The 20468-nt window shown below is 41.1% G+C and overlaps 2 protein-coding genes across 5 annotated transcripts in view; both read right to left on the bottom strand.

The window, feature by feature from the left end:
- Positions 1 to 6436, bottom strand: part of LOC136260495 (adhesion G protein-coupled receptor L3-like) — a 124446-nt gene extending 118010 nt beyond the window's left edge. For 3 of the 4 annotated variants that reach the window (XM_066054238.1, XM_066054247.1, XM_066054265.1), the window contains exons 1-2: positions 6320 to 6436; positions 1066 to 1148 (exon numbers count right to left, since the gene is read on the bottom strand). In XM_066054238.1, coding sequence (XP_065910310.1) covers positions 1066 to 1144 — 79 coding nt within the window. In that variant the 5' untranslated portion in view covers positions 1145 to 1148; positions 6320 to 6436. The remainder of the gene's footprint in view (positions 1 to 1065; positions 1149 to 6319) is intronic. The other variant, XM_066054257.1, reaches the window with a different exon arrangement.
- Positions 6437 to 15972: 9536 nt separating this feature from the next.
- Positions 15973 to 19475, bottom strand: LOC136240499 (uncharacterized). The gene is made up of 5 exons (XM_066031520.1): positions 19414 to 19475; positions 16659 to 17468; positions 16194 to 16407; positions 16026 to 16133; positions 15973 to 15984 (listed from the first exon to the last, which is right to left on the bottom strand). The coding sequence occupies exons 1-5, from the start codon at positions 19473 to 19475 to the stop codon at positions 15973 to 15975; spliced, it is 1206 nt and encodes a 401-aa protein (XP_065887592.1).
- Positions 19476 to 20468: the final 993 nt, after the last annotated feature.

The raw sequence follows: 20468 nt of genomic DNA, 5'->3' as shown, positions 1-20468 counted from the left end.
TTGAAAAGGAAGGCCAAGGGATAAATTAGGCCAAGTTTTGGGCCATTGAGGTCTCAAAACTGGTTAAAATGAAAGGACATTCACAGCAGAGGTTCTTATTCAACACCACAGAGCTGTACAGCCACATACAGTCATCCCCAGGCTGAACAGAGCTCCATTAAAGCCCCACACCACACGTACGGATCGCCACTGGGCTTGGGAAAAGCAGCCAGCAAAAGCAGCCAGCAAAACCAGACCACTCAAGTCTAGCTGATTTTAATTGTGGAATTAGATAGTTTATTCATGTAGCTTTGTGTCCTGGGTGAAAAATTGAATCTACTGACATGGGCGATAAGACCAGTTTTCTCAGACTGGGTACATATATAGGCCCATCGCACACTAATGCAAACAAGAAATTAAAATATGGTTGTAGTGCATGTACACTCCATCATTTCTAAGACTGTTCAGGGTCATTCTGTGGTCATTCATTTGAGCTATAAGCAAAACCTTACATTTCACCATTGTCCAAACATGGACGGATGATAACTATTCCGGGCTCTTATTAGAAAATATTTAACAAATTGCGATCGAAATTAATTGAAATAATAATAGTAGCTCTCAGTGCAGTATGGTCATGGATGGCTCGATGAATGGCCTTAATAAGATACTGTAAGTAGAATAATAGAAGCCTTAGTGATAGAGAGAAAACCTCTGTCTGTATTCATGCATCATTAAAGTGGTTTCTATGTACACAGATATTAAACCTCGAAGAGCTATGGTTAATACCTGGAAGCCACATGCGGTTCAGCTGGTAGAAGCCATGGAAAGTGTATAATGAATGCTAGAACACAAATTACAGTTGAAAATATCATTTTACAGTAAAAATAAATTTCCAGGTAAAATAGGGGGTTTGACTGAACCCCCTCGAACCCACCCCCCACCCCCAGGTATGGGCCTGTACTGTAACCCAATGTTACTTTATTCAACATTATAATCTTGAAGCTACCTTGCAATTGCATACATAATATACGGTGCATGACAACAAAAGAGCATGTACAACCAGTACGCATTTCATCAACAACTCACTTGCACCTTGTGCCATACACTCATTAGACAACATCAGAACAAAACAAAATATTCCAATAATGTTAAAATGATTGGACATATTACTAGACAATATAAATAATATTATATACATGTTGTCATAAAAATATTACAGATACTGTATGTACGTATGCATTTACTTATTACAATTTGGGATATATACATACCTGGTTCTTGGCAGCACATTGCAATGTATTTACGTATAATGCATTGTCCTACCCACCCCCTTGGGCATAATATGGGCACACCTGAATGTCAAACATCCCACAGTAGGGCAAACCTAGTAGATCAAATTCCCACCTTGTAACATGAGGATTTGACTTTATATAAAAGGTAGCAGCAAAAACACTTTGGCACCAAATTAATGATTGTCAAATGTTCCATGGTGGCACAATGGCTTCGTGTCAATTACCCTCACCTATTCCCAAGGGGGCAGTGGCACAATATATTGATAGGTACATACAGTATCAGTTAGCCACATAGATAGCTCCTCGAATTAATAATTGGACGGGGTAATATGAGGAATTGGAAGATTATGCCAACTTGAAAAATATTTGATCGGTTTATAGTTATTCCATTTAGCAACAATAATTGGCACTGTAGTTTCTTAGGTATTGTTCTGTACATCATCAGCCACATTGTTGTGCATTTTTATGTCATTGTACAGTGATATTTAGAACTGCACCTGTCTATTACAGTACAATAATATTATATGATCTTATAACGATATCCACCTGACATGGATTTGTCCAACTGTTGTGCACGGAAAATGTGCAGTAGTTAGTCTCAACCCTTCCCTTAGGCATACCTTATACTAGTTTTGGGTGATCAGTATGATTTTTGTTATCGTTAGATTTTGCCGATATTGAAAGTATCAATACAATTCTCAGAATTCAATATTTCAATACAATATATGACATGATCTGCATTATCTTCAAAAATGTGCTTGAGCAGGTTGCTGTTTAATAGTTTAGTGCTCCTTGGCACTTTGTTTTTCTCTTAGTGATCATGAATCATTATGTTAATTTACTTTTCCATTAGCTAGCTACCTGTACATTCTTCAAACCACTTTCTCTGTATGTGGGCAAGAAATATTCCTATTGTAAATAAAGCCATAAATACCACCTATCATTTTTACTATGAAAAACAGCAATTGTGACCCAGTATGAGAAAACTGGTCTTATCGCCCATGTCAGCGGATTTGATTTTTCATCCAGGACACAAAGCTACATAAATAAACTATCTAATTCCACAATCAAAATCAGCTAGACTTCTGTGGTCTGGTATTGCTGGCTGCTTCTGTATGTGCGGTGTGGGGCCTTAATGGAGCTCTGGTAAGCCTGAGGATGACTGTATGTAGCTCTGTGGTGTTGAATAAGTACCTCTGCTGTGAATTTCCTTTCATTTTAGCCAATTTTAAGACCTCAGTGACCCAAAACGTGGCCTAATTCATCCCTACGCTTTCCTTTTCAATTTTTGAACACCATCTTGCCTGCCTTCCAGGTCCCCCTCCTCCCACCCATTTTGCAGCTCGCCTGATACAGTCCACCTTGGTTTAAAAACTATCTAAAATGGTGGAAAAATTAGTTGTTGGCTACTTGTACAGTGGATGCTGTGGAAGATAAGGAATTGGTGCATAAAACGTGTAAAAATTTGGTATACATAGCTTCAACCATTGGCGAGCTACAACACACTAAATACTTAAAACCGGCGTTTCTCGATACTTTTAAGTAGGCCGGTTTTCCCAGACTAGGTCACAATTTACACATGCACATTAATAATGTTGTAATAGCTATCACATCATAAAGTATCAATATCGTACATTCATTTAGTGAATATCATATTAGTATTGTATTGGTTTGACAATCTTGGTGTCACTCATCACTATTGGGTACAAATGTATGGAATTGCTGCTGTGGGATAAAATATCTGTATTTACTTAGCTACTGTAATCTCCTGTTGAATGACCATTACTCATTACTGAGGTCATTACATAATTATGCTTAGTGGTCACACAAACATCAGATTTTTATTAGCCATTATTAAGGGTGTTCTGTACAGTTTGCGCAAGGCTTCCCAAGTCACATGGCAAAACACGTGATCTTTTACGTAAATAGAAATATTATCGTCATTAATAGTCTGTGGCTTATTACTGAAGTTTTAGCACCTATCTCGTTAGGAAAAAGGCACACCCTTGCTATTCTACATCCTTATGTTTAAAATAGAACTAATCTGTCATTTTTTACCCAAAAGGCATGAAAATTTTGGATGAGATGCTGTAGTAATTTTGCTAAAAGAGTGCTTGCAGTTGTTTGATAGCAACTTCGGGTGACAAATAGCATGGAAGTGAAAAGAAAGATTGATGGCAGTGTCAAACTGGAAGTTGAGTATCTGATGATTGAGAAGCTAAAAGACAAAAAAATAAAAGCGCACAATAGCTTGTACCATTTTATATACTGTATTATGAAAGTATCAAGGCTCTAGTGTATAAACTGTAAGACTAGTTCTAGTTTAAAGGGAAAAATTATAACTCGCATTCTACAGCAAATTAGCAGTTGGGTTTGGACTAAAGTGTGCTCAAGTGTTAGCTTATATACAGTAAGAAAGTACAGTATATTTGCCCAAACTAGGGTCCGCAAAGTGAAATTTCAACCTCCGAGAATCAACTACCAAACCACCCACAAATGCTAGACTAGGTACCACTTAGAAAATTCCAGATTGGCGTTATTTTTCATTAACGTCTTGTCGTGCAAATCGGCGAATATGCTTACAAATTACGAGATTTTTTGCTATATCTTCAAGGAAATGTATTTTAAAGCTACAATATGTGCTCTCAACCTTTCTTACTAACTGTACTCTAAACTAAAACCATCAGTGGCTACATTGTCTGGAGCAATTTCCAGCCGTAGCATCGCGAAAATGAAATTTCGGACTCAAAAAAAGTTTCGATGCCACTGGAGCACACAATAGCGATGCCAAAGTAACCCTCCCAGGTAAAACTGGTCTGGCATGGGTCCAACTACTACCACACGAAATACAATCGAATTCCAAAATTGTTTGCCATCTGGCTGAGCTCGACGGCTGTCAAAAATTCGTCAAAAATACCGATTTTATTCACTGACGGGAACTTTTGCTAGCCAGATGTGCTAGTTTATTTCTCAAAAACTTACTAGACCCATAACCAGTAGCTTTCATTCATAGGGCTGGTCTGGCAACTCTTCTAGTGACCTCAAAAACCGCCAAATGCCGATATCCACGAATTTTGTCGATGTTGACCAATTTACAATGCGTTAAAGAAATCTTGTACACCAAACGTGATGCTTTGCCTCTCTAAAGTCATGCTGCATCCTTGTTTAGTTATATTCATCCATAGGGTGACACTGGTGACTCTCTAATCGAGGCCAAAATCCATCAAAATGCCCATCTCACCATTTGTCATCAGTTTTAGGAAGTTTTACATGTCAAACATGTTGGTTTACCTCTCTACATCCTTGCTGGACCATTCAATCACCTTCGTCTGTGTAGGCAGCTTTCTTCAGTCTCTTGAAAACGCCAGAGCACGCCAATTGGGTGCAACCATCAACACCAGTTAATGCTTAGCTATTTTGTTTCATTGGTTCCACGAAAGAATGACAGGAAAACCAGCAGAAATGCAATAGAGCGCAAATGGAGTTAATTTAGCTCTAAATATTGTACTCTACATGTTATTACAAATGATTACCGAAATGCAAATGCCGATTATCAAAAACCACAATCGAAATTTCCATTCGTGTAGAGTCCCGAAGGTGGATATTTAGAACTAGACTAACTCCAGTTGGGTTATTTAATATTTCTGCTGGATTTTCGTGGAATCAATGAAACAAAATAAGCAGTAAGTGGTGTTGATGGTTGCGCCACGGCGCAATTGGCTTGCTCTGGCATTTTCAAGAGACTGAACTGAGAAAGGTGCCTACACAGATGAAGGTGATTGAAACGTCCTGTAAAGATGTAGAGAGGCAAACCAGCATGTTTGACTTGTAAAACTTCCTAAAACTGATGACAAATGGTGAGATGGGCATTTTGATGGATTTTGGCCTCGATAAGAGAGCCGCCATTACCACCCTATGGACGAATATAACTAAACAAGGATGCAGCATGACTTTAGAGAGGCAAAGCATCACGTTGGTGTGCAAAATTTCTTTAACGCATTGTAAATTGGTCGATATCGACAAAATTCGTGGATATTGGCATTTGGCGGTTTTTGAGGTCGCTTGAAGAGCTGTCATGCAGACCAATCCTATGAATGAAAGCTCCAGGCTATGGGTTTAGCAAGCTTTTGAGAAGTAAACTAGCACATCTGGCTAGCAAAAGTTCCCGTCAGTGAATAAAATCGGCATTTTTAACGAATCTTTGACAGCCGTCGTGCTCAGCCAGATGGCAAAAAATTTTGGAATTCAATGATATTTGGTGTGGTAGTAGTTGGACTCATGCCACACCAGTTTGACCTGAGAGGGTTACTTTGGCATCACTACTATGTGCTCCAGTGACATCGAAACTTTTTTCGAGTCCAAAATTTCATTTTCGCGATGCTGCGGCTGGAAATTGCTCCAGACAATGCAGCCACTGATGGTTTTAGTTTAGAGTACAGTTAGTAAGAAAGGTTGAGAGCGCGTATTGTAGCTTTAAAAGACATTTCCTTGAAGATATAGCAAAAAATCTCGTAATTTGTAAGCATATTCGCCGATTTGCATGACAATACGCTAATGAAAAATAACGCCAATCTGGCATTTTCTAAGTGGTACCTAGCCTAGCATTTGTGGGTGGTTTGGTAGTTGATTCTCGGAGGTCGAAATTTCATGTTGCGGACCCTACCCAAACCATTTGTGAGTTACTGTATGGTAATTTCATGGGGACCGTACGTGAACTGTACAGAACACCCTTAACTGGCTACCTATTGTACTTTTTCACTGTAATTTATCTCCTTGCCACGCCCACCTTATGGTCTCCCTGTTGTGGTTGCACCGTGTGCCGAAAACACACCATCTTTTTAGTTAATGACTTAATGCATAGTACAGTAGCTATTACGTATAACTACACATTTATTTGATGGTTTATTTTCTCTCCGGATAAGTGCACCTTCAGAAAACTCTGGTTAGATTACCACGACATGTATACGTATACAGTCATTGTATCAGTGCCGGCGCCGTGCAGGTCGCCCGGCTGTTTCCGGCAGTACAATCTAATACACGTAACTCACGGTACTGAGCTGAAGCCCTTCAGTTCTCTTTAACTCCAAATATTATCTGACTGGTTACTGTTTATTTGTTTACAATTAGTCACGCATGAAAACCACACCTCCATCAGCCCACGTTCGGGAAAGCGACGACCGCAAACCCGGAAAGTGGTCACGCCGGCACATGGAAAACAACCACACAAAGTCAGGAAAGTACCGAATTCGGACGTCAAGTTTTCGTTGGGTGGCCAAAGAAATACCCACCTTTTCATAGACTGAAAAGCCATTGATTCCCTGTGCCACAGGCTAGTTTGTTGCCTTCCAATGCATGCAGGTCCCTACAGAGTTATTTCATCGCGTGAGCATTATCACGTGATTAAGTCAGGTCGTCCCGAATCCGCCTATACTATGTACAGGTTATGATTATGATTATGATTATGATTATGATTATGATTATGATTATGATTATGATTAGATACTGGAAAGACAGCACTCAGTGCTGGTTACATCCAGGAGGGGGGGGGGGGGGGGACCCTCAAAACAAAAAGGGGGTTAATTACAACAAATCTAGTCCAAAAATACAATTATTAAACTGTTCTAGTGACTCTGTATCGATGATGTGATTAGGGAGGTTATTCCATTGCTTGATAGTTCCTGGAAAGTAACTCTGTTGGTAAGCAAGTGTTCTAGTTGGAGGAATTATATATCTGTATTGGTGATGCAATCTAGTTGGATATGAAGTAGGCTTGAAATACTCAGGGAGCTGGATAGATGGCAAAGCGTGATGTAATACTCTATATAGTAAGTTCAAACGATCAATACATCTTCTGCTCTGTAGGCTCTTCCAATGCAGTTGATCCAACAGGTAAGTGACACTACTCATTGGATTGTAATCCGATGCTACCCATCTTGCAGCACGACGTTGTACCTTCAGGTGTTCTGCGAATCTGCTTATGTCGACTTCTTCGTCACTGACAATGGTGCCTCAAATGTCTTCGTATTTCGAAGGATTGCTCGAAGAAGACGAGAGACGTTATAAATCGAAGATTGAGTTAATTAATGGGAATGATCCATTCGGGAAGTAGTCTCACGTGGCCAGACCCTTTCCGCGCAGCCACTTATCGATTGGAAATTATAAGCGCCGCGTTACAAGGCGCTTATAATTTCCAATCGATAAGCGGCTGCGCGGAAAGGGTCTGGCCACGCGAGACTATTCGGGAAGATTGTTGGTGGGGAGCCATTTCGTGGAGTTGTGCCGGTCGACTCGTTTGATTTGGTGTCTTATCTGGTACTCAAGACTAGTTATATGACATCCGAACAATTTAAAGCACGTAAAAGCCTGGAAGCATACAACCAATTCGTGTCTGGTTGGATTAAAGACGTCTCTACAATGTGTAAAGGGGTGGCGGCGCGTCTTCGCCGCGACACCTCTATATGAATCCACTGTAACTAGACTCAATAGACTCTTAATATGATGACACACATCAAAACAACAATTCTGAGCCTAATATTACAATAACAATCCGAGTTGTGAATAATGTCCTGCCTAGTACAATCATTACATTACTAACACCTGGGACGGCATGGTCAGTCACGTGCCCCCATCTCTGGATCGCGTGACTTCCCTACAACTTCCCCCCTCTTGAGAAGCTGACCCTCAGGGAAGCTGTTTAATGTTCGACAGTATCTTGCAGGCTTCTTCACCTGACGACCACTCCTCGTAGTAGTCTCTGAAGGTAGATTAGGAATTACACTACTAAACTCAGAGTCCTGTGGTCCATCCTGTAGTGAGATCTCTTGTTCCTTCTAAGTTGTCTTTGCTTGTGCGTTCTGCCATGTCCCATCCATGGGCTAACTGTACCCAAATGTTCTCCCTTACATCTTGATAACCTCTGTAATGACACATTGATCACTTCACTATTCGGAGTGTTGATAGGAACAACAGTTGCACAAGTCGATGTCACTCCTGTTACACGGTATGGCCCTCTGAATGTGCGATCAAGCTTAAATCTAGGTTCTACCTTTAACATTGCTAGATCTCCCTCAGTGATCTTAATCTCACTAGCACTCTTATCGTACTGGACCTTCTGCCCAAACTGAGCTCTACCAATGTTCTGTTTAGCCATTTCACGTACTTGCTTCAATTCCTTAATAATTCCTTACCATACTCTGACTCTAAAGTTGGGTGTTTCATCACTGGAGCATAAAAATCCATTCCTGTCGGAATGCGACAGTCACGACCATACATTAGAAAAAACTGTGTTTCTCCTGTCGATGAGTGTGGGCTTGTCCTGTATGCCAACAACACAGCACCTAGCAGCTTGTCCCAGTTCTTACCCATCTTCTCCACTAACTTCACTAGCATCATCTTCAACGTACGATTAAAACGTTCAACCAATCCATCTGTTTGTGGGTGGCCTCCTGATGTGGGTAACTGCTTCAATCCTAGTATAGCTGCTGTATCTTGAAGTACATCCGAAAGAAACTCAGCTGCCCTATCATGTATGATTTTGGCAGGAACTCCATGCCTCCACACTAACTCTGCAAGACACTTAGATACTGTAGTGGCAGTCCTGTCCTTAACAGCAAATACCTCTGGCCACTTAGTGAGGTAGTCCTGAAAGACTAACACGTACTTATTACCATCCTCACTCACATCCATCTCCTTGAAATCCATCCCCAAGCACTCAAACGGTTCGCCAACTGGAATACACTTCAAGGGAGGCTTCTTCCGCCGTTCCTGACCCTGAGTGGAAGCACACACTACACATGATTCACACACCTTATACACAGCAGCTCTCATGCCTGGCCAATAGTAGTACTGACTGAGCCGGCAATACATCTTCTTGGGAGCAAAATGACCAGCAAACATGGCTTCATGATGCTCTGACAACACTTCCTTGTGTAGGCTTGCTGGGACTACCAGACGCTTCCTTCCAGCAGCATCACCATTCTCAAAATACAGAACTCCGTCTACAAGAAAATAACCTTTTGAGCCTGTGTCACTAGCTTCCTTGCTCGTACAGGGTCCTCTGGGAGACTCTTCTCCAAATACTGAATCAACTGATTCAACTCACTGTCACTCCTCTGTGCCTTCCTTATCTTATCCATGATCGGTTCCTCCTCAACAACTTCCATCTGTAACACTTCAGGAACCGGTGCTCGAGAGAGAGCGTCAGCTGCCCTGTTTATACTTCCAGGTTTGTGCTCTAATGTCACCTTGGGCAAGTACTGCGACAGTCGCAAATACCATCTTGCTAGGATACCCTTTGTCTGGCTCTTCAGATAAGGTATAAAAGATGATACCAGTGCCTGATGGTCTGTATAAACAGTGACTTTACTGCCTAACAAGTACACTTGAAAATGCTCTAGGGCATATACTAAAGCAGCTACTTCCAACTCACTGACACCATACTTTTGTTCTGCTTGATTAGTACATCGGCTTGCATATGTCACTGGGTGGCGTTCACCATCATCGGCCACTTGCTCAAGTACTGCCCCAAATCCCAGCTCACTAGCATCAGTCCACAAGGTAAATGGCTTATCCATATCCGGGGGACGCAATACTGGTGCAGAAACTAATCTATCCTTAATCTCGTTGAATGCTAGCTCACACTCTTGGGACCAATCAAACTTCACAAACCTTCCAGTTGACTTATCCTTTCTGGTGAGGGCTGTAAGTGGTCTTGATAGCGTTGCCATCTCTGGGATAAATCGGCGATAAAAATTAGCCAGACCCAAGAAGCTCTTCACTTCCTTAACAGTCTTCGGAACAGGAAAATTGGTGACAGCAGCTTTCTTGTTGTTGGGTCGTACTCCCTCAGGGGTCAACGTGTGCCCCAAATACTCTATCTCTGCAGTGGCAAACATACACTTAGACGGCTTTAAGCGAAGCCCAGCTTCCTTAAGTCTAACTAAAACTTCATGAACATGACTCATGTGTTCCTCCATTGTCTTAGACGCAATCAGTAAATCATCTAAGTAGACTGACACAAATGACCACTTCTCACCAGAGAACAAATGACTCATCAGCCGCTGAAACGTAGCAGGCGCGTTTGTCAATCCAAACAGCATCCGTCTATACTGAAATAAGCCCATATGGCATGTGAAAGCTGTCTTTGGCTTAGAGTCCTCGGCCATCCTTACTTGATGGTATCCTTTCATTAGGTCCAATGAGGTAAAAATCCTCGGCTTGTTCTTACCAATCATATCGATCAACTCGTTGATCCTGGGTAGGGGGTACTGATCAGTAACAGTGTTCTTATTCAGCCTTCTATAATCTACACATACACGAAGAGCACCATTCTTCTTCCTAACAAGTACTAGTGCTGATGCATAAGGGCTGCTACTGTGTTCTATACAACCAGTATGGAGTAAATTTCTCAACACTCCTGCTCCAACTCGTGTCTGAGCACATACGGAAGCCGTCTTGGGGACGTCTGTACAGGCTTAGCACTTCCTGTGTCAATGGTATGGGTCACCAAATCCGTCTCTCCAAGCTCACTATCTTGCAGAGCGAAGACATCACTCATGCCTAACAACAGTTCCTCTAGTTGCTTCCTCTCACCATCCGTATTCTGACTGCCAATCTGTAGTTGCTCCTGTAACTGTAACCTCCTCGCACTCTCATTACTAGTACTCTCCTGGATGTGCCGTACACATAAGGCTTCATCAACACTTGTGTCATTCCAGACAGGATCGTCCTCGTCAACCACAGTTCCTGGTTGTACTTCACCAACAATTTGACCTTCTTCAATGGTCTGTGACTCTAGACCCCAATTACTAATAACTACCTGTGTACTGGACTCACCTGTCCACAAGGTCTCCTCAATGTCACATTATTGCTTGGCCAGTACGTCCTCACTAGGAGTCATTACTCCAATCACTGTTGACTGTGAATCACTATCTGACTGTTGTTGAACAGTTGCTTTGACCACCTTGGTCTGTTGAGGTGCTAGATGTACTACTTGTGAGAGAGTAACACACAGTACTTTCTTACTACAAACGGTATCTCTGTCAACAGGCTCCACTACAGTACCATTAGCGTGTACCACTTGTACACCATAATCCACTGTGGCATTTGTCCCAAGTATAACTCCACAGTTTTTCACGGTCCCTTGCCAAATTGGCTTCGACGACTCAAGAACAAAACATGGTACAGTGAGAGTCTTGCCTGTCTCCTCCAACAGGATATCTAGTACAACAATACTGGTAGCACCTAACTCCTCACCTCCAGCTCCTTTGGGCTGGGATTGCACTGAGCACTTACGGGACTTCAACTTCTCTGAACCCCAATTATTCCTCTCTTCAATCTTAGGTAGCATTTCTGCTCTGATTAGTGACACTTGAGAGCCATTATCCAGTAATGCTCTGGTCTTATATCCCTCTACTACTATGTCAACCTTGTAAGTGGGGCCGGTCACACTCGTTCTAGGTGGATGACCTACATCCTCTGAGGTTAACATACGGGACCACAGATCCTCATCTGTGTCCGGAACACTATCAGTGGTAATAACCCTGCTGGCACGTCCATCAGTCTCATTAGATGGACAATTCTTTGCCATGTGGCCCTTCTTACTACACTTATAACATTTCATGTTCCTCAAAGACATCTCAATTGACCCTCTGGGATCTAGTCCCTTCTGTTCTCGGTGACTGTTGCTGCTGCTGGCTGGGGCTTTGCTGTTACCTGGTGGCTTATCCACCGGCTTCTCTATGAACTCCTTCTTTGATACACCCTTGTAGCCTACAGACTTTCTCAGTCATTGCCCTTGTTCCTCCGTTCCCTCTCCTCTATCCTTGCCTCTGCCCTCAATAAACATTGTAATAGCTCTTGAAGAGACCAGTCTTTAATCTCTCCCACCTCCTTCTGCAGGGTAACTGGTACCTTGTTCCACAATATGGATATCAAATTATTATTTGACAGCTGATCAGGAGCCATTCTCTGATAGTCTTTGAGAGCCTCTAGCAGTCCTTGGGCTGACTTAAAGTCTTGGTACTGGAGCTCATGGCATCTTAAGTAAGCCATGCGAGGGTCCATGTGCACACCATAATGACTCTTGTACGATTGTACAATTGATGTCCAGGAATCCTTCTTTTCTCTACTCAGCGTCCTCTGCCAGGTACTCTTGGCCGATCCAGTCAGAAACCATGAGAACCACTGAGCCCTCATCCCGTCAGTCCACTTGCAGTCTCCAGTAGCCTCACAAAAATCTGTTAGCCACACCTTGAAATCTTCTCTACCATCCCCAGCAAACTTGCTAACCCTGTCTCTTAACTCTTTAAATCCAGGTGGGTGCTTAAAAGCATTAGGACTCGGGGCAGCTGTATTCAAACTTAATGTTGACACTGGTGGCAGCACTGTAGAAGCTGATGTGATTGGGGTGGAGTGTAACATGGGCAACACTGTAGGAACAGTAGTGGCTGAACTGGAATGGACAGTTGGCAACACTGTAACAGGAGTGGGAACTGCTGGGAGTTTCCGTCTGGTTCCACTACTTAAAGCTGGAGCAGTCCGTGGCGTATCAACCGTCTGACCTGGTTGACGAGACAACGTGGCGCTCACAAACTCTGGCGCCGACGCACTCAGTGGCTTTGTCAGCTTCACGTCACTGTTGACGGACTCCTTCGCACGTAGTTCACTAACTACCTCGCGTACTTCACACAATTGCTCCCGCAGCTCCCCATTCTCTAATTGGAGCGCATCTCTTTCTGACGTTATGCACACTACTAACCGCTGACGTTCGTGCAACAACTGTTCATATACACTTAATTGTGTGTGCAAACCGCTGAGCGTTATCTCCGTTTCAGCCAGGCGCCGCGCGAGGGTACCTTTGCGCCTGCATGACGTGCACGTGAACATTATAGCCTTACTTGACGCAACTGACAACACAGTATACAATTCTACAGACGGACGATCGCATACTTTAATGCACTCAATTCAATTCAATTCAATTATTAGCTTTATAGTGCAATGTTACAGCTGTGTACAACAATAAAAGTGAGTTTATATACAATTGCACTAAAGGTAATCTGGTAAGTACCAGATCCCATAACTTAAATTAAGTACTTATCATTACTTATATAATTACAATTAGCTGCTGAATGCATTAAAGTTAGGTGGCTTGGGATGTTTGGAGCAGATGCTACAAGGACATGTAAAATGGAAACTATGCTGGTTGTCTGGATCGAAGTTTCTTGTAAAATGCTGCCATAGGATTTTAGTTAGTTGAAATTTAATGGTAACAAAGGGTTGAGTTAGGTCAATTACTGGCAAGCTGTTGAAGGTTCGAGGAAGTCTATTGAAGTAGAAGTTTTTTTGTTGATTAGATGATGTAAAAACATGTTCAAGTTTGTTACTGGAAGAAGACCTAGTAGAATGATGACAGAATTTGATGAAGGTCTGGATGTTGAAATGATCAGATGGATTTTGAATTGATTTTATGCTCAACGTGCTCCCACTGCTCACACAGTTCACATTGTAGAGCCTGGTCGTGATCTTGCACCTCCTCCTGACACGTGGTACAAGGAAACAACTTGCTGTGCACTGTCTCTTCATCCGTCGATGCCGTCGACATCTCCAATCAGTTACTATCTGACAATCTTCTATCTCGGTAGGACCTCCAAGTTGTTAAGGGGTGGCGGCACGTCTTCGCCGCGACACCTCTATATGAATCCACTGTAACTAGACTCAATAGACTCTTAATAAATTATGATGGCACACATCAAAACAACAATTCTGAGCCTAATATTACAATAACAATCCGAGTTGTGAATAATGTCCTGCCTAGTACAATCATTACACTACTAACACCTGGGACGGCATGGTCAGTCACGTGCCCCCATCTCTGGATCGCGTGACTTCCCTACAATGGTAAATATCTCACTACTGGCAGAGTAAGTTTCTGTGCTATACATTTATAGGCTCTATAAATTGATGTATAATGCTTGTAGGTCCGTCACTCACAAAGGATGAATGAGAAGCCTCTGAGTTGCTGGATTATTTTGAAATTATCTGGGGAAGTTTGTTGTGCCCACTGTGACTGCATGGCTGGACTGGGAGAAGCATGCAGTCATATTGTAGCCATTCTTTATTATTTGGAGGCATTAGCCAGACTGGAAGGCACGAGAACATGCACGCAGGAAGAATGCCAGTGGATAATTCCATCATGCTTAAAAAATGTTGAGTACCTTCCAATTAAGGAAATAGATTTTACGTCAGCCAAAGGAAGGAAGAGAAAGCTTGGTGAAATGATTGATGGCAATAATAATGAACAACCTGTTCCAAAGGTGGCACCACGAGGAAAGAGGTCTACTGAGACTGAACTGGCGTTACTGTTTGGTGAGTTGGGTTGTGGAGGAACAAGGCCAGGTGTTCTGTCTTTAACATCAGATCATTGTGCTGCATATGTACCTAAGCTGATGTGTGATGGTTTTCCTCAACTTTTAACGTCATTTAAACAACCACAATATGTACAGATGAACTATTTGGAATTGTTAGCACAGTGTGACTCTGCTACTTTGGATATCAGTGGAGAGATGGCAGCAAAGGTTGAACAAGCTACACGATCTCAAAGCAGTTCCAAGCTATGGTTCAAATATAGGGCAGGCCGCATTACAGCATCACGGTGAAAGCTGTTTGTCGGACGAATCCTGGAAACCCGGCTCAGTCACTGATCAAAACTATTTGTTATCTAGAGGCTTTTAGTTTTACATGTCCTGCTACTAAATGGGGCTGCAAGCATGAGAAAGATGCAAGAGATATGTATCTAAGTGCAAGTAAGGTAAAGCACAGTGAGTTATCTGTGATAGACAGTGGCTTAGTGATAAATCCAAAGTGGCCACATATTGGTGCATCACCAGATGGCATTATTAATTGCAGTTGCCATGGAAAGGGTGTTCTAGAAATCAAGTGCCCTTATTGCCATCGAGGAACAGATATACAAAGTGCACCTGACGACCGTAAATTCTGCTTGAAAAAGGTTAATGGGAAGCTATTTCTGGACCACAGCCATACCTACTATTATCAGGTACAATGCCAGCTTCATGTTTGTGATGTTTCTTATGCTGATTTTTGTGTGTGCACATTTGCAGTGGATGATGACCAAGGAGTAGGCATGCACACTGAGCGAATTTTTAAGGATACCAGTGTCTGGAATGAGTGCAAAATGGCATCAGAACAGTTTTTCAAGACCTGTCTGCTACCAGAATTAATGGGTAACTGGTACATCAGGTCCACTGTCACCACTTCTAATGATACGACCATTACTACAGATTCAGCTTCTGGCACTTCATCGGATAACAGTACTAGTGTGACCCTTGAGGGTGCTGATTCAGGCTTTACTAATCAGCTGATGTATTGTTACTGCCATCGACCTGAAGAAGACACGATGATTGCTTGTGATAACCATGACTGTCCCATTGAATGGTTTCACACTTCTTGTCTCCAATTAACTAAACTACGAAACGTAAAGCTAAGTGGTACTGTCCTGACTGCCGGATCTTACCAAGGTTCTTGAGGAAAAAAGCCAAGAAGTAGATTACCGCTATATCACCAATTTGTATCACTATTATTGTATTCTAACCAATCACCATTATTGTATTCTAAATCTTATGTACAATAAAATTAATGAATCAATGACATATGTAGAATATTGCAATGAAATACTGTCAATATGCTAAATTTCAAACTGATGGAATATAATGTTAGTAATAAATAGTCAAAAGGTACGACAGAATCACAACAGTTAGTCAGAGCACAGCATAAACGGATCATTCTATCAATAGGTGGACAGTCATCCTCTTCCCTAGTTTCCACAAATTGTATGGGCAAAGTACTCTGTAATATTGTAAATTTTTGCCGTACTAAACCAATGACCCTCTCTACATGTATTCTAACATTGGCAATTGACCTTGTCTCCTCCACTTCTAATGGAGACAGCTGACTTTTACCTTTAGCAAATGCAGGTATATGCAGTTTAGCCTGCATTAAGCCAACAGATTCTGCTATATCAAAGCCTCTGTCGGCAAGGATGATGTCTCCAGGTAAAAGTTTCTTTAAAATCCCACAATGCTCTGTAATATGTTTATCACTAGCACGGCCTCCCATGCATCTGACACAAAAGCCACGAGTGTTATACCAATCAGTACCTTTACAGTATTTCTGTGTTTATAATTCGACCATGTCGAAGCTCTTGCTTTCAAATTGGATGGTCTATCTATAAAAACTTCAAAGCAGTCAATGATAACTGCAACCTTTTTTCCGAAGCTTTCTTGAAAACAAATCAGCATGGTTTTTTGTAAGTTTTCTCGATCTGGCCAAATAATCAGGTCTTGTAGTATAATATCCATCTGCACTAGCCACCTTGAAATAATTCTTGATATAGTAGCCTTGGATACACCAAACTGATACGCTAGACCCTGTAGAGGAGTATTTGACCTAAGCTTTTGCAAGGTGCACATAAACTCCTGGAAAGGGGTCAGCTTGTTGATCCCTTCAAATGGCATTGTTTTCAGTATATGCTTAAAAATCGCTTTTAACACCTTTACATTGGGAAGTCCAGTGTAATACAGCACAAATTCATCATCTGTCACTGATTCCTCACAAAAGGGAGGTAGGTGTTCCTTTAGTTTTGTTGATAGTTCATCGATAGTTGCATGGCAAGATTTCAGCTCAGCTTTTAAGGCTTTGATTTCTTCTGAGCATTCACACTTTCCTTCAGCTCGATGTAAGATCTCTAGCTCAAAAGCTTCCTGAGACACTCTCCTTAAATCTTCGTTTACAAAGTCAGAAATAAAATGGTCCATAACATTCACAATAGATGATTCAATAGTAGTAACTTCATCAATAGTTTGTTGGACAATCTCCTGCATCAACCCACTAACCACTAAATCTACCTCTGATGAACAAATCACTTCCATTTGTTGGCTAACAATCCTGTTATTTTCTTCCCTTGCTCGTTGCTCAGCAGCTCTTCTTTTGGTACATCCATATTTGGCATTGTTACCTTCCAACTGCTGGTTTGACTGCTGTTGCTTTGAGTGGCCTAGATTGATGGAAGGGAGCCAATCTAGGCTCGTCACATCATAAAGCTTTGCTGGCTTGCCCGATTGAGTGTCTTGAACAAACTCTATAATCCGTCTTCGAATCGCTTTCAAGCATCTCCATTTCCAGCTTTAAGTCATTAAGTCTAAGTCCTTGAAATTAGGTTAGGTAATCCTAAGGCTGCAGCGCATGTTGCTGTAGACCTTCAGTGCTGGTCACTGCAAAGTGTTAATAATAAATACTTTAGGTTTAAGGAAGAAAATCCATCCCTCCTGGAGGAAGACTGAGTATGGCCCCGACTAGACATTGGGTGACCTGCAGTTCGAATCCTGGGGTTGGAGGGATTTTTTTTCCTTACTTTGGCCCCTTTTCTGTTACACATTTCCAGCTTTAAGTCATTAAGTCTAAGTCCTTGAAATTAGGTTAGGTAATCTTAAGGCTGCAGCGCATGTTGCTGTAGACCTTCAGTGCTGGTCACTGTAAAGTGTTAATAATAATAATAAAAAATAATAATCTCTACTGTTAAATCTTCCCTAGAAATGGCAGCAAGAAAACCGTCTCTTTTCTTTGTAGACAACTCCCGATCACGTTCATCATTAGTGTGAGTTATTACTGATGGTATCTTGTAGTAGGATACGTGCTTATCTCGTTCTGAACGATTATTGCAGCCAAAAATCGCACACAGCACCATTTCACGCTTGTACACAGTAATGGCGGACGTGAGGGCGACCAGAGTTAATCACGTGATATTGCTCACGCGATGAAATAACTCTTGTAACATAGTTGAACAAATAGATAGCTACAGCTACTCCGTGAAATACTTTTCATAGAAGCTTCATTGGATAGATATTCATTGATTTTTGTCAAGTGAAAATACTAGCTATATAAAAATAAAATTCATGAGGGCCACCAATAAAGTTTTGACTTTTCACAGGTTTTCAAAAATTCTCATTGGGTTTAGAAGAGCAAATCTTCCAGTAGTCTTATCTATTACAGCTGTAGCTAGTCTTGATATAGAAATCATCAGCTACAAAGGCCTACACCTAAGAATTGGTCAATTGGTCTAGGGGATTACTCCCAAGTTTACTCTGTAACAAGAGGTCACACAAGGAAATTAATTATTCAAACATCACATTAATTCGTATACAAGATCTAATTTTTATAGTAACAGAGTAATCAATGATTGGAATTCATTACCCCAATCTATTGTTGATTCTCCCTCAGTCAATGATTTTAAAACACTGCTGGACAGACACTACAGTAATTGCTTATTATTTTGATTTTGTATAGTAATTAGAATAGCTAAGTACGTAATTAATTTTTGTTTATGGATGTACAGGCATAAGCCTTTATCCTTAAAAAATACAAATACTCCATCATTGATAAAGTGCCTCCCCTTCACTGTTCAATGAAATCAATTTCTGGCCCATCAACTGTTCCTGCACCCATTAATTAACACTTTTAGCTCCATTATTATTTTCAATAAGACATTTAAATCTGGAACTGCACCAAAAAGTTGGAGCCAAAGCTGGGGACTGACATGATCCCTCATTGCAAGCTTCCACCCAATTGCTCTTAGATACACCTGTCATAGGCAAACTGTGTCACAATATTCTCAGTCAGTGGTTGAAAATGTAGTTATTTGAAACAAAATAGGGTTCTTGGTACTAGCTATAACATACACAGAAAAAAGGTTTGTTTCTGGGATGCACATTTAGCTATTCTTTATAAACTATAATGCAAGATACTCTATATAACAAAAAATCCTTTGATAACAACCTTTTGACTCTGCTTCATGCCATATTACTTTTTACTTGCTAAGAGCCAGGGGTATAGCTAGCTTTCAGGAATGCCTGGGCACAAGGTCTGACTATCCTCATACAAACTATTTACCGAGCCCATCTCTGTTGGCTCTTATAGTTTGTTACACATTTTCTTTTGAAGGTCTGCTTAAAAGTGCATAGATGTACTAAGCTAGCTACTACACTGCTGTTTGTACAGTTTGTTAGGCTAAGCTATATTTTCTGCATAAATAATTTTTATAGAAGCTAAAGCTAAACAATGACAGACTGACTTCAACAGCTCTATTGACTTCTTTTTCACCACTTCTGTCTTCTCTACTTGTATCCCCTGCATTATACAGCTCTTTAGTAACCAACATTGAGAAAATAGGAATAAACAATGATCCTCTTTAGTTTTGCCTCCATTAAGATGGGAACCACACTAGCATCCTAAAGGGCAAGGAGGTCTTTAGTAGCTAATTAAGCCAGCCACTACATGTATGAAAACCAGTTGTAAGTATTCATCTAAGTTTGTTAAATCAATTGCTCAGTCTGTCTGTGAAGGGCTAGATCATTATTCAGTGCTTCAAGAAATCAATAGAAAACTATTGCAGACTTAGACTTTACACTTTTGTCATCCAAATTCAGCAATGATTATAGAGAGACAAAACTTAGTTTGTTTTCTTTACATCATCTAACTTCAGGTTGCAAAAATTGGGAGTGCCGTTTCAGAATCATCTTGTCTGTTGCTGAAAGAATTAATGATAATATGCGACCAGCATGATATTGTATAGGAGAGGTAAGGACCTGTTAACCAGTGTCATTGTGTCAGACAATTTGCCAGTGAAAGAATTTTTGTAAAAATCGTAGGTCAATAGCATACTGAGTGATCAAGTTACAAGCAGTTAGCATCAAAGAATTGGTTGTGTGTGGAAGCCAGGTTTTGTCAAATCTGGTCACATGTATAGAAAATGTGAAGCGTATGAATAACTGGGATCAATATTAGTAAGGAAGTGACTAAGCATAAAGGATTTCAGCTGTCTTTTGATCTTACCTTTGATAGTATCCATTGAATAACTAAGATTGGCAATTTGGTAAGGCATATCCCATTCCACAGGTGACGAATTCTGCTGTTGAAAAAATAATATCAATGTCTTGTAGAGTTGTTGGATGATACACACAAGGGCTATTGCTTTAATCTGTGAGCTTTAGCAAGTTGAAAAGTTCTGGAGAAAACAATTATGTGTGATTGATAATGGAAGACTAGCTTGCAAGTTACATATTTTAATAGGTCAAGTGATATGTGAAACTGTCTGTTAGGTTCCCCCTGGAGTCCTTGTATACTAAC

The sequence above is a fragment of the Dysidea avara genome, chromosome 1, assembly GCF_963678975.1.
Source record: "Dysidea avara chromosome 1, odDysAvar1.4, whole genome shotgun sequence".
In the NCBI taxonomy this organism is placed as follows: domain Eukaryota; kingdom Metazoa; phylum Porifera; class Demospongiae; order Dictyoceratida; family Dysideidae; genus Dysidea; species Dysidea avara.
This window is presented reverse-complemented; position numbering and strand designations above follow the sequence as displayed.

Bases quoted from the DNA above. Each gene is read 5' to 3' on its own strand.
- LOC136240499 (XM_066031520.1), bottom strand. From the start codon at position 19,475: ATGCAGGGGATACAAGTAGAGAAGACAGAAGTGGTGAAAAAGAAGTCA. The intron at 16,408-16,658 runs GTGGCTAGTGCA...CTTTTGTGTCAG, and splicing joins ATATCAAGAATTATTTCAAG to ATGCATGGGAGGCCGTGCTA. The intron at 16,134-16,193 runs GTTAGAATACAT...ACAATATTACAG, and splicing joins AGACAAGGTCAATTGCCAAT to AGTACTTTGCCCATACAATT.